The 13761-nt window shown below is 44.1% G+C and overlaps 1 protein-coding gene across 3 annotated transcripts in view; it reads right to left on the minus strand.

The window, feature by feature from the left end:
• DNER (delta/notch like EGF repeat containing) overlaps nt 1-12374 on the minus strand; it is a 263164-nt gene extending 250790 nt beyond the window's left edge. Inside the window, exon 1 of one of the 3 annotated variants that reach the window (XM_031452326.2) lies at nt 11997-12374. In XM_031452326.2, coding sequence (XP_031308186.2) covers nt 11997-12272 — 276 coding nt within the window. In that variant the 5' untranslated portion in view covers nt 12273-12374. Of the gene's footprint in view, nt 1-11262; nt 11609-11996 lie in introns of those variants that run through there. The other 2 variants (XM_064485240.1, XM_064485241.1) reach the window with 2 other exon arrangements.
• Nucleotides 12375-13761: the final 1387 nt, after the last annotated feature.

Below are 13761 nucleotides of genomic sequence, written 5' to 3' on the forward strand. Positions count from 1 at the left end.
ATGTTTAATTGTACATTCTAAAGAGACAACAGCGACAGTCCTATCAATATAAATCTTGGCCAAAATTGAATTTGTCAAAAGAAAATTGGATAATGCTCGAAATATTGTACAGTACAGTATTGGTATCAAACATCAGAATTCTAATTAAAATTTACTGACCCCCACATTGATGAGTCTGGCTAAATAACTAAAAATTCTAAGTTTCTTAAGGGCAAAACAATGAGCATACATGGAGTCAAAAGAAAAAAAGAGAAATAGGGAAAAAATACTAACAACACAAAGAACAAAGGGCTAATTTCTTCATTAACAACAGGCTACTACAAGTCAAATTTTTAAATGAGCAACTCAAAACAAAATTAGGTAAAAATAAAAATGGACAGTTCATTAAAAAATACTCTCTCTCATTCATAATTTTTAAAATGCTGAGAATCAGTGAGATACTAGGTTTCACCTATCAGTTAACACACAAAAATAAAATGTGGAATACCAGTATTGACAAAAATGTGGGTGAACAGGCATTCTCATATGCTGTTAGAAAATAAGCAAAATTGTTCAATCTTTTTGGATGGCAATTTAGCAATATTTATTAAAATGTTTTAATGTATGTAGCTTTCAACATACATATACATACACACATGTCATTGCATATACATAACATATAGTCATTGCAACATCATTTATAGTGGAAAAGTGGGAATAGTGTGCCTCAGTAAGGACTGAATACATAAACAATCATAGTGGAATACTATACAGCCATCAAAAAGAACACGTTTGCAGTGGGGTGGATACAGCTCAAGTGGTAGAGCACATGCTTAGCACGCATGAGGTCCTGGGTTCAATCCCCAGTACCTCCTCTAAAAATAAAGAAAGAAATAAACCTAATTACCTGGCTCCCAAAAAACTAAATAAATAATCACTCTTCAAAAAATATCTTTAGAAAATTAAAAAAAGAACAAGTTTGCTTTCTGTTTTAAGATGTGATAAGATGTTCAAAATAGATTAAGAAAAAAGTTGCAGAACAGTATACCTAGGATGGTTTCATTTCATAGAAAACAGTTGCATGGATAAATGAATATTTACATATGCTTCATATGTGTTTATATGTACAGAGAGGAAAATGTAAAGCTACACACCAAAATGTGAACAGTGATTACTGCAGAGGCACGAAATCAGAAGAAGAAGTGTAGAAAGGGTAAGATAAATTTACCAATGGGCCTTTTTCACTATGTTTTTTTACAGGCTTTTAACATCCTAACACAGTTTGACAGTTGCTCTTAAAAGGACCCATGAAGATGTAAAACTTTGAGCTAAATTAATATTTTAAATGCAAGTTAATAAAATTTGCCTTATGTAATTATTTGTCAAGAATTTTAAATTGCCATTGACGAATCCTTCAGAGTAAAGCTGGGAATCAGGGCAGGGATTAGTTAGGCTTTTTGGGAAAGGTTGCTAGATTTAGCAAATTAAAAAACGCAGAACTCCCAGTTAAATTTAAACTTCAGAAAAACAATGTGTAATATTTGGGACACATAGAAAACAAAATTCACTTTTTTCTGAAATTCAGATTTAAGTGAGCTTCCTATATTTTATCTGGCACCACTATTTTAGGGCAACTTCATGGTCCCAGGCTGGTTCTTGGTATATGTGTTAGTCCATACCCAGAAGTCCCCCATGCATATAACTAGCTTCTTCTTCCTCTGGGCCAATGATTATTTTATTGATGGAAGACTTCTTTAAGAATCTCATGAAACTTGTGAGCCATTCCGCAGAACATATGCATACAAAAGTTGGCATCTCAGAACATAGTCTTGAAACCATCAGAAGATTCCAGGTGAAGAACCCTAGTTTCTCTCTAGGTATGTATGACATGCTTTGCTGATTCTTCAAATTCTATGTCATCTCAACAAATTTAAAGGACTTACACAATCTGACTTCAAGACTTACTCTAAAAAAAAAGGCTTACTCTAAAGCTATAGTAATCTAGATCTTATGAAATCGGCAAAAGTTTTGATATATAAAGTCAATGAAATGTAATAAAATAGGTCCACATTTATACAGTCAAATGATTTTCAACAAAGGTGCCAAGATAATTCAGTGGAGATAGACAATCTTGTCAACAAATATTTCTGGAACAATTGGATATCCATATGCCAAAAATGAATAAAAACTACTCATACACTGAACTACATACAAATATAAAGATTATCTCAAAATGGGTCAAAGACCTAAACACTAAACAATACAGTTCTACAAGAAAACACAGGAGGAAATTTTTGTGATCTTGGATTAAGCAAAGATTTCTTAGATAGGACACAAAAAGGCACAAACTATAAAAGAAAAAGTTGATAAATTAGACTTCATCGATATTAAAAACCTGCCCTTCAAAAGACACTGTCAAGAAAATACAAAGACAAGTCACAGATTGGGAGAAAATATTTGCAGGTCACATATGGAATAAAGGATTTGTATCCAAAGTGTAGAAAGAATTCTCACAACTCACTGAACAACTACTTCATCAAAGAAAAGGTATGGATGGCAGATAGCACCTTGAAAAACAAAATGTTCAACATCATGGGGGAGGTTATAGCTCAGTGGTAGAGCACCTGCTTAGCATGCACAAGGTCCTGGGTTCAATCCCCAGAATCTCCACTAAAAAAATAAATAAATAAATCATTTAAAAAACAAAAATAAAACTTTTTAAAAAGTGCTCAACATCATCAATTGTTATGAAAATGCAAATTAATACCACAGCGTGATGCCACTATACACCCATTAGAATAGCTAACATCTAAATCACCAACAATACCAAGAAGTGACAAGGATGCAAGAAACTGGAACTCTCATTTAATGATGATGAGAATGAAAAATGATACAGCCAAACTGGGAACCATCTTGGCAGCTTCTTGTAAAGTTTAACATGCACTGACCACATGACCCAGCAATCCCACTCCCAGGCACTTACTAAAGAGAAATGAAAACATATGTCCACTTAAAGACCTGTATGTGAACTTTTATGGCAGCTTTATTCATAATCACCCAAAACTGGAAGCAATCCAAATGTAATCAGTTGGTGAAAGGATAAGCAAAACGATGGTACGTCCATACAATGGAATACTACTCAGCAATAAAAAGAAGTTACTGATACATGCAACCATATGAATCAATCTCAAGGGCATGACCCTCAGTGTGCATGTTGTGTGATCTTATTTATATGATGTTATGGAACTGGCAAAACTATAAGCAAAGAACTCAGACCATCAGAGGCCATGGGATGGGGCTGGGAGAGGGCTGACCACAAAGGGGCATGAGGAAATTTATGGAAGTGATGAGCTCCTCTATATCCTGATTGTGGTGACAGTTACACAACTGTATTTCAAAATCATAGAAGTGAATGCTTATTAGAAGGGTAAATTTTCCTTAATTTTTAGAAAAGAGTCTGAAAAGTCTTTGTGTAAGGAATAATCGGGGAGGTCAGCTGGAAGTTAGAGAGTTTGGTTTTCATGTTTCCTATATAAAGTCTTTCCTTTCCTGGGGAATATACTGACAATATATTTAACATTTTTCCTGTTCTAATACATTCTATTTTGCTTGAAAATTAAGGTTGGGATTTTGCTCCAAATAACAAATTTTGGCAATCTGACCTGAACACTGTGAGAAACTGGCAATGATCCTTACTGGGCTGTCCTTTCACTGAGTGGTGATCAGCCCATTTTGCACAGACTCTGGGGTTCTGGTTTCCTGTGGAAGAGGCACCAGATCCTGCTCATCTCTTGTGATTACTTCCACTACAACATGCCTTCCATAAAGGAGTTTCAATCTGCCTCTGAAACCCCAAAGTAATTACAAATGCTCCTTTAAATTAACTACAAGCAGCAGTTAAGTGCCAGCATTGAAATTCTAAACGATGTGCTAGCTTTCAGGAACTGTTAGCAAAAGATAGCAGACATTTCTCTTTTCAAGTGTCTTTTTTAAGTACACTTACTTCATTGCTCAAATCCTCACTCTTTTTCAAAAGCCCTATGCCGTTCCTCTCTCTTAGGAAAGAAAAACCTTAACGTTACACAAACCCAAAGCATCCCTACAGAAACTAAAGCTGCCAGGACTGGACCTGCTACCAACCTTTCCTCTCTGATTCCTCTCCAGCCCTCACTTTGAAGGTCAGAAACGTGGAGCGGTTGGAGGCAAGTGCAGCAGAATTCTAGCAAAAACACTCTACTCAAAGCCACAATGCTGGGGCCCAGAGTCCAGACTCCATCCCTGAGCTGTAGGACCCCAGGTGAGTTTCCTTAGCTGCACAATGGAGAGTAGTATCCACTTTTTGAAAAAGAGCAGTTTGTGTGCACAGAGGGCCAGCTCTGGGCCAGGGCATTACAAGTTCCTCTCTTTACCCTTCCAACCCTCCTATGAATGAATGAGGAACTGGGGTTAAGAAAGCTAATACGATAAACAACAAGGTCCTACTGTAGAGCATAGGGAACTATATCCAGTGGCTTGCAGCAACCTGTAATGAGAAAGAATATGTATGTAAAACTGGATCACTAGGCTGTACACCAGCAAGTAATACATTGTAAATCAACTATACTTCAATAAAAAATAACAAGAAATGGATTAAATAGTAAATAAATAAATAAATACAAACTACTTTCACAGGAAAGAAAGAAGGAAAGGAAGGAAGGAAGAAAGGAAGGAAGGAAGGAAAAGGAAGAAGAAAGCTAATAAGCTTGTAGTGACTGAGCAGGGATTCTAAACCTTTAAATTCATACTCAGAACCTTCAGAGCTAACATTTCCTTTCCCTACTGCACATGCCTCCCCAGAAGCAGACTGTAACTCCACTGTCCAAACATATTAAACCAAGGCTGTTATGTACAATGAAAAGTTAAAGTCTGTCTAGGATGACTCTCAAGATTTAAGCAATTTGAAGACAAGAGCTGTTTATCCGTCGGTGTATCTCCCACGAGTCCAGCCTCAGCACTGGGCCCTAGAACCTGGCTCCAGACACCCCTCGGGATGAAGGGACGGAAGGAGGGCAGGCTTCAGCTAAGTCCAATAAATAAAAGTGGAAAAATAAATTCTTTCCACCAACATTTGCTGAAATAGTCAGCCAACCTCTTCCTTTGTCACAGGCCAGATAAATATTTTCAGCTTTGCAATTCACACCATCGAATCCAGCTACTCAGCTCTGCGGTTGGAGCACATAAACCGATGGTACTTAAACAAATCGGTGTGGCCATGTTCAATAAAGCCTTATTGATGGACATTGAAATTTGAATTTCATATCATTTTCATGCATCCCAAAATACTCATTTTGATTTATTTCCAACCATTTTAAAATGTTAAAACCATTCTTGGCTGGGTGTCTGTCTGCTGTCTGGGTGCCCAGTGCTCCTCTAGTCCTCAAGTGTGTAGTCCTGGCTGGGGCCCTGCTCTGCACTCACTCACCCTGGGGAGTAGGGAGGGGCGATTTAGAGAAGCCCCTCCTCCTAAGGACAACTATGCTAAGACTCACATCGTGATAGTTGACCGACGACAGGTCAGCATTCAAATAAAGCAACAAATGATTCCATAAAAGCCTAGATGGCCAGCACATGCTCAGTTCACACTGTCCTCTTTTTTATTGAAGTGTAGTCGATTTACAATGTCGTGTTAATTTCTGGTGCACACTGTCCTCTTATTATTGTTTCTGGCATCTGCCTGGTAAAAGGGATACAAAGGAAGAACTAATGGAAGTGAATGCTGTGGAGAGTCAGCACCAAAATCCACATTTTCTAGCATCTTATACATCACAACCAAAGAAATGAATCTCTACTGATGGAATTTTAGTCTTCTTGAGAATCAGGTAGGAAAGAAATGATTTTTTTTTCAGTCCAAGGGAAAAGCATGAAATAAACAAGACTGCTATTATAGATACGTATATGGCTTCCTTTTATTAGGTGTCCCCTATGGGCCAGTCACTGGGCTAGATACTTTTCTAAGCCACAACAACCTTCAAGGTTGGCATCAGAGTCCCCTTTTGACAGATGAGGAAACCAAGCTGCAGAAAAACTACTTACTTACCCGAGGACACTCAGAGCTGGATTCCCCCCTAGGTCTCACTCCCATGCCTGGACCCTTAACATGGCAGCACGGTCACTCATCAGTCTCCTTCATGGAGACTTCAAATCCGCTTTGAGATACAAAACCTTGGCCATTTGAGGAGAGGGTAGGCCAGAAATTCCAGGCCCTTCGAAACTGGATGCTTTTGGACGAGAAGGACCAAGAGCAGGTGGGACTGTCTTCTTTTTTTCTGCCATGTGCTTCTTGCTGTGCAGGCTATGGGGGGAGATGACAAGAGCCTAGCGGGGGCTTCTCAACCCTGGTCACACAGTAGACTCACTTGGGGACATTTAAAGATCACAGGTGTCCAAGCCCCAAACCAACCAATTAAGTCAGAGCCTGGGGAACGGGAGACAGTGGCACCCGGGCACTCATTTTTGTTAAAGCTCCCAGGTGACTCTGACATGCAGCCAGTGTAGGTGAAGGGAGAAGGGGGAATAAGGAAGAAATTCTATCCACAAAACTTGACTGTGCTGTTGGACTTTCTGTTCAGGGGGCAGATTCTATAGTCCCCACCCTTGGGTTAAGCAGTGCTGACCACAGCTGTCCCCTAAATCGGTAAGACCTAAAAATATACTCAGCATTCTGTTTTCCGACTCAAACATCCTTCAGCTTCCGATAGGTTTTCTTTCCTGTTTGATGCTTGAGAAATGAGGGCATAAACAGAACCATTCTGGATGCTATGTCACATGAGAGGCTTAAACAAAAGAAGCTAAAGGCAGAAGTGTGATTTTTGTCAGGTGGCCAAGCTGAGAAAAATGATGTTTCCTAAGAATGTACCAGAAAAATAAAATAAGAAAATCACTCCATTTTAACAGTACCGAGAAAACCAACCATTCTTTTCCTTTAGTAAAATTGTTCAAAGAATTTTGACAAGACTTGTTCGTTTATTTCAAAAGAAAACCTCACGTCACTGAGAATTTTCTGAGAAAGTATTCGTCTATTTCCAAATAAAAAGAATTACATATTTATCAAAATTTTAGTACAATAAAAATTTTCCATTTTTAAAACTGATGTTGTAGCATAACTCATCCTACTAGGGAGGAAGAGCTGAGTCTCTTCATGGAGGGAAAAGAATCACAGAAACTGAATAAACTGCTGCAATCACATTTTATATGAGAAACACATAATCCTTTCCCTAGTCTATACTTTGTATTTGTGCAACATTTTACTTTATTTTCAAAACGTCTTTAAAATTCATTCTCCCAACTTTTTTTATTAATTGCATCTTTTCTAAAAAGAAAATAAGACAAGCATTATTAGTCCACTTTGGAGATATAAAAACTGAAGTTCAGGGATGTTCAATTACTCTCTCAAGGTCACAGAAAGTTAATGGGCTTCTATTAACTGGCCCTGTTATTTTTAGCTGAGAGAGAAAGAAGCAATGTCCCTTGACATCTCAGCTAATATAGGACATTCTGCACAAGTGTGTGTGTGCATGTGTGTGTACGTGTCCAAAAAGCCCAGTAGAGAAGACCGAGCTGTGCAAGGAGCTAGAATTGTTTCTTTGTTAGCAAACTTCAGCCAGAAATGGATTCATCTGAGGCAGAACCATTGTTTCAAGTTAGCATGTTTAATCAAAGAGAGGATTATCGAATCAGCTTAGTGGGTAAAACTGCGTACACAAGCCCCTTTTTTCTCCAAGTGCAGAAATCGACACATTTTCATTCTAATCCCAAAGGATAAGATTCCTAGGGAACACGACATGAAAAACAAACAAACAAACAGGTGTCTGATTGCTTGAATATTTGGCAAAGAATTATTTCATTAAAACAAAAAGGCTTTACAAACAAAATAATACAAATGTAAATCATCTTTACATCTTCCATCTGTAAATACCTTTGATGGAAGGCCCCATGGAAGGAAGGACGGCTCACCGGAAAAGAAAAATCTGTCCAGCAGCTGCCACCTCTGATACCTGCCTGCTTCCCCGAATGAACCAGAAAGAGAAGACCAACGGCCTCAATTTTTTTTAAATTTGAAATGTGACATTTCTGCAAACCCATCAGAAATATGTGTGTTTCTTTTATTTCGTGCCCACATGCTTGTCACCACGGTGAAAATAAATTCAGCCAGGACCCAGAATTCTAACCCCAAGAGAAGGGCCTGCTTGGTGGGTGGCATTAGAAGAACTTGCTGTGTCTTTGTCATTCGTTGGCTTTTCCCTCCACTGGGCACAGCCATGCAAGCTGTGTTTGTCTGAGAGCAAGACCAGACTCAGAAATCACTCTGTCCCCTGTTTACTGATAAGACTCAAAGAGGTTACAGAGCCTATTTTAAGTCTCAGCTAAAAACGACAGGGCCAGGGCTGACTTTCATCTCAGCACCCTTCACACTCGACAACTTACATCAAGCCAGCTACCAGCTACCTGGTTCAAATCCTACACTTACTAGCAGGGTGACCTTGGGCCGGTCATTTAACTTTTATGCACTTCATCTAAACAATGGGGATGATGACAGCACCCAGCTCAGAGGACACTGCAGGGACTGGTGAGCCATTAGGTGTAAAGCCCCTGAAACAGCACTGGCGCATGGCAAGTGCTTGAGAAAAGCATTAGTCATTATCAGCAGCAGCATCGTCAGCAGCATCGTCATCATGTCTCTGTAGATGAGATTTCCACATACATTTTTAGAATCCATTGAATCCTCATGACTTAATATGTTTAAGTGTGTCAGAGGACTTAGAAAGATGCATCTTAAGATGTATCCTAAGCACGGGCAAGGGTCTGCATTGTTTCAACCTCTCGCCAGCACCTAAGGAAGGAGCACCTAAGATTTCTCATCAGCTTGCCTAGATGTTGGCAGAAGGGGTAGAGGGACAGGGGAGGCTTAAAAGCTGTCAGCAGTCAGACATCAAAAAAACAGAATCAGACTCTATTACCAGCCCTGTGAGGTAGAGCCCATCCTTGAAGATGAGGAAACTGAGACTCTTAAGATCACCTGTCACGGCAGCTCAGTCTCAAACCCACATGTTCTCCCTTCACACCACGCAGTCCCCAGATCCTGTGAGTTCCTGCCGCCGGCTGATACAATAAGCACTGCCTGGACCCATGGACTTGCCCTAATGACAGTCAGCTGACCACACAAAAGCTGAAGACCCGGGCAGGGTAGAGCTCAGTGGTAGAGTATGTGCTTAGCATGCATGAGTCCTGAGTTCAATCCCCAGTACCTCCATTTAAAAATTAAAAAGGTAAAAAAAAAAAAAAAAGCTGAAGATGGCCTTAATCCATTTTAATCCCATTTAGTGATTCATGGTTTTCTTAATTGTTTCCACAAAAGAAGAAGGGGTGGGGTGGAAGAAAAGAAAGAAAAAGAAAAAGAAAGGAGAGGAGGAAGAAAGGGAGGGGAGGAAAAGAAAAGAAAGAAAAAAAGAAAAGAAACTTCAGAGTTAGATTTGTATGTTTCCATTGCTAATATTATTGTCTTTGTAGTTGGGGGGCGGGGTGGTGACACTTCCTGCTTCCCCGTACAGGCAAATTTCCATTTTCAATGTATCCAGTGAGCGTGAGGTTCTGTTTCAGCAACCACACTGTCTGCAACGGCTAACATCCATTTCCCTTCTCTGTAAGTGAGTATGTGTAAGGGTTTTTTCCCCCCGTTTGACTTCCCTATTGATGGCCTTTCCCCCGCCCTCCATCGAAAATGAGCGTCTCAAGTGTTACTGCAAGATCATGAAAGATTAAGTTAAAATGATGAGGAATCAATTTTTTATGGGTTTATAAGGCTCTGAATCATCTCAGTCAAGTTCTTCTGGGTAACCAAGCCAGATCAGGTTCCAAATTTGCTAAGGTTTCCCGTTAGAATTACAGTTACTCTGGCTCTTTTCAACTCGGAACTCACGACACCCAGCATTGCTTCTCCCCAGGTGATAGCGTTCACATAGCTAAGACTGTCTCAGATGGGAGCTAGAAGCCCGAATCTGTTTTGAACCGGTTGGTTCTGCAATATCTGTGTATTAGTTCATGACTTGTGTCTGAATGAAAACATTATATGTCCACCACTTAGGGACAAAAAATATTTATACTGTTCTGTGAGTCATCTTTAGGAAGCACTAAAGAGGTCTTTCTCTTTCTCGAAGATTTTTCATACCTATTTTTAGTCACACACACAAAAAACCTCAGAGTTGGGTTAAATTCCCAATCTCCAGTCTTTCTTCCCATTTACTTAAACTGATGCATACCCTAACGTACCTTCTCCTGCCCATCCCTACTACATTCCAAGTCCAAATCAACTACTTCTTTCAAGGATGGATTTCAGACATGTAAATATAAGAGCAGTTTGACAGAAGCACTCAGGCAACTCATTTCTTCAGTAAAAGTCATGTAAATCATCAATCAACAGGGGAAATTAAAAAGCAAGACTTTGTCCTAATGGTCGAATGGCTGTAATAGGCATCTCCCCAAAGAGCCCTCCTGCCCCAAATCTGCTCCACATGGTCACATGACACACACTCATCATTATCATCCTCCTCCTCCTCATTCCCTTTGTGGGAATTAAACCTTATTGGAACCAATTAACAAAGACGAAGAGATAGATCAAAGAGCCAGACTGACATTGAAAACATAGATTCAGTTCGATAATTTGCTACTAATGAGAGAAAAAAACAAGATTCTAAGAAATAGCCCAAATTCTGTCAAGGTCGAGTTTCTCAATCCCATTTACTTCTGTTAAAAAAAATTGAAGCCTATTTATTACATTCCATCATATCAAATCATATCATATCATATGTGGCCTCTTCCCCACAGAAATAAAAGTGCATTGGAGCATTTTCAAAGTAACTCTTGGGGCATTTAATCAAATTTATATGAAACAAAGTTTTCCAATCCAAATGTAAGAAAGAAAGCATTGGTTCCCAGATATATTCCACATTCACTTGGTTTAATACAATCGTTTCAGATAAATCCATTATTTGCCTGCCCTGGAATAGAGACTTGGGGATTTTCTACCTGCACACACAGGTCTACCAAATAGCCTATTTAAAGTGTTGATGTTAATAGGTTAGTAGGTTTGACCCGAGCATTCACAATCCAGCCTCTTTTATTATCATCTGCCAAATTCTCTTGAAAATCCCAAATCCACCAGCAGCAGCTGGCCATCTCCCATCCCTTGCACCGCCCCACGGCTTCCTCGAAGCCTCCCAGTGCCCTGCTCACGCCCTGGCTGCTCACCTCAAACGTGCGCCTCCAGGGGCATCCAGCCGGGAGGGTGACACACCAAGCCCCACTCACAATGTCCCCTCGAATGCTTCCTACTGCTCCAACACTTCGTCCTAAGCTCAGAAAGGGCTGGTCGCAGGCCGCGGGTAGCCAGCTGACCTCTCGGCCTCGGCTTCCGGCTGCCTTGGTAGAGCCCTCAAAGGTGGAGGATAGGAAAGAAAGTCCCGGACCCTCTGGCATGGAGCACGCCATTTCCTGCCTCCTATACTGCTCACCCTCGACACACGCAGGGTCAGCGGGACAAGGAGCAGGGGCCATCTGGACACTGAACATCCCGCCAGGGACGCTCGGAGCTGGCCCCTCTGCCCTGCCAGGGTGAGCACAGAGATCCGGCTCTAACGGAGTGTGGCTCCGCCCGGGCCGAGAGGGGCGCGCCACTTGGTGGCTAATGGTCGTGCCAGGAGTACCAGGTCTAGTGTGGCTGCCGGGCCCTGGAGTGGTGCGCCCCGAGAGCCCCGAGCTGACACGGTTGGAGAACTAAAGTGGACAGAAAAGCGACACTTGTAAGGTTGGCCAGGGGTCTGCATCCACGCGGGCCAAGAGTCCAGACCCATCCCCTTCCCGAAAGGGTAGAAGTTCGTGTCAGGCACCCTGGAGAACCGCGCCGGGCAGCGTGCAGTGCCGGGCGGGGAGAGGTTTCGGGTCCCCGGCTGGCGCCCTGCGCCGCGCCCGCCGCGTCCACTCACCTGGCAGTTGGCGCCGGAAAACCCGGGGGGGCAGGTGCAGCTGTAGCCGGGCTCGCCGGCGGGGGCCGAGGACTGCGGGCCGGGCGCGGGGCGCTGGGTGCACACACCCCCATTCCGGCAGGGCTGCGCGGCGCAGGGGCCCGGCACCAGCAGGGGCGCGGCGGGCACCGGACTGGCCAGGCAGCCGCTGTGGGGCCCCGCGCCGAGCAGCAATAGTAGTAGGACGGGCGCAGGCAGCAGCTGCGCGCCGGGCGCCGGGGCGCGGCGGGGCGGCATGGCCGACCGAGCGGGCGCGGAGCGGGAGCCGGAGCTGAGGCGCGGTGACGGCGCTGGCGGCGGGAGCGGCGGCGCTGGCGGAGAGAGCGACTCTGCTGGGCTCGGCGCCTCCTGCAGCTGCGGGATCCACGGTTCCCGGGGCAACGGCGGGCGGGGCCTTTGGGGCGGGGCAAGCAAGGGGGCGGGAAAAGCGGGGGCGGGGCTCCGGACTGGCTTGGGAGGAAAGGGGAGTGGGGACCCTTCCCCACAGGGAGTTGGAACAGGAGGAGCAGAAAGGCCGTCAAGGGCTTCCAGCCCTAAGACGAGCGGTCAGAGTCGTGGGTGTGTCCAAAAGACCCTGAGGGTGGCAGCGCGCCTTGGGGGGAACTAGACGGGGCTCGGGAAAGAAAGGGGGTGGAGAGGTCAACGCAGGCACGGGAAGGACTGTATGGTCTCCAGGTCAGGAGCAGCAGGGCGCCCCCCATGGGCGGGACAGGGGCGGGCAGCCGCCCTGCGCGACGAAGGAAGGGGTGGCCCGACTGGCAGCAGCCGCCGGCGACCTCTTGGCGCAGAATCTGTGAGACCGCAGCGGGGACCGGCCTTACTTCATTCCCCGGGGCTGCTCCTTCCCCTCCCACAACACTCCCCCAGCACACACAGTCCTCCCCGCGCCACCTCCAAACAGGAGCGCCCGGACACCCGCTGATCCGCTCGGCTTGCTAGGAAGTGACCTTGCGTCTGAGCAGCGGCCCCGGGGCCCTTGTCCTTGGTGCTGACCGAGGAGTCTCCCTTCTCGCGGGCCCTCTCCTGAGGGCGGAGCCGGCCGCGCACTGAGAAATGTCTGACTGTGGTGTGAGAGATGTGAGAGGCCTCGGGATCAGTGTCTAACCCTGCCGTTGAACCGAGGAGGAAACTGAGGCCCAGAAAGGCTGGACGGGAGCCCAGTGGGTCACTTGACTCCCAGCCAGGAACGCTGTCATTCTTTTGAAAGAGCAGTTCAAAAGTGCAGGTTCGCGAAGGCCCTGCCAGGGTTTACTATAGAGCTCTGTGTAAAAGGAACGTTCACCGCGACCTACTTAGGAAGGGGGGCGGGCAGGGGGCGGGGGTCTCCTCTAAACGTCTGGGTTAGGCTGGCTCGTGCTTTGACAGCCAAGGAGGTCAGGCTCTGCTGAGGAAACGCAGCTCACCTTGTTTCCCGTCCAACCTTTCACGACCTCTACCGGTCAAGACAAGGAGGAAAGCATGAGTTTAGGTAAAATTTGGGGGTGGGGCACACAAATACAGTTTTGTAAAACCTGAGCAAAAAAGAAAGTCGAGACTTTACATGAACCCATGCATGAGGTGCCACAGAGGAGCAGCCAGGGGCTGATAAAAGTCTCCAGTGAAAACAGGAGCCAAACTGCACAGCCTCTCCCAGTCACGCTCTGACATAGGTGCGAAAGTGTCAGGCATTTGTGACTTAGGCGATGCTTAAAATTCATGTGGCCATTATGAGAAATCACTGAGAACC

The sequence above is a fragment of the Camelus dromedarius genome, chromosome 4 (assembly GCF_036321535.1).
Source record: "Camelus dromedarius isolate mCamDro1 chromosome 4, mCamDro1.pat, whole genome shotgun sequence".
NCBI classification, from domain to species: Eukaryota; Metazoa; Chordata; class Mammalia; order Artiodactyla; family Camelidae; genus Camelus; species Camelus dromedarius.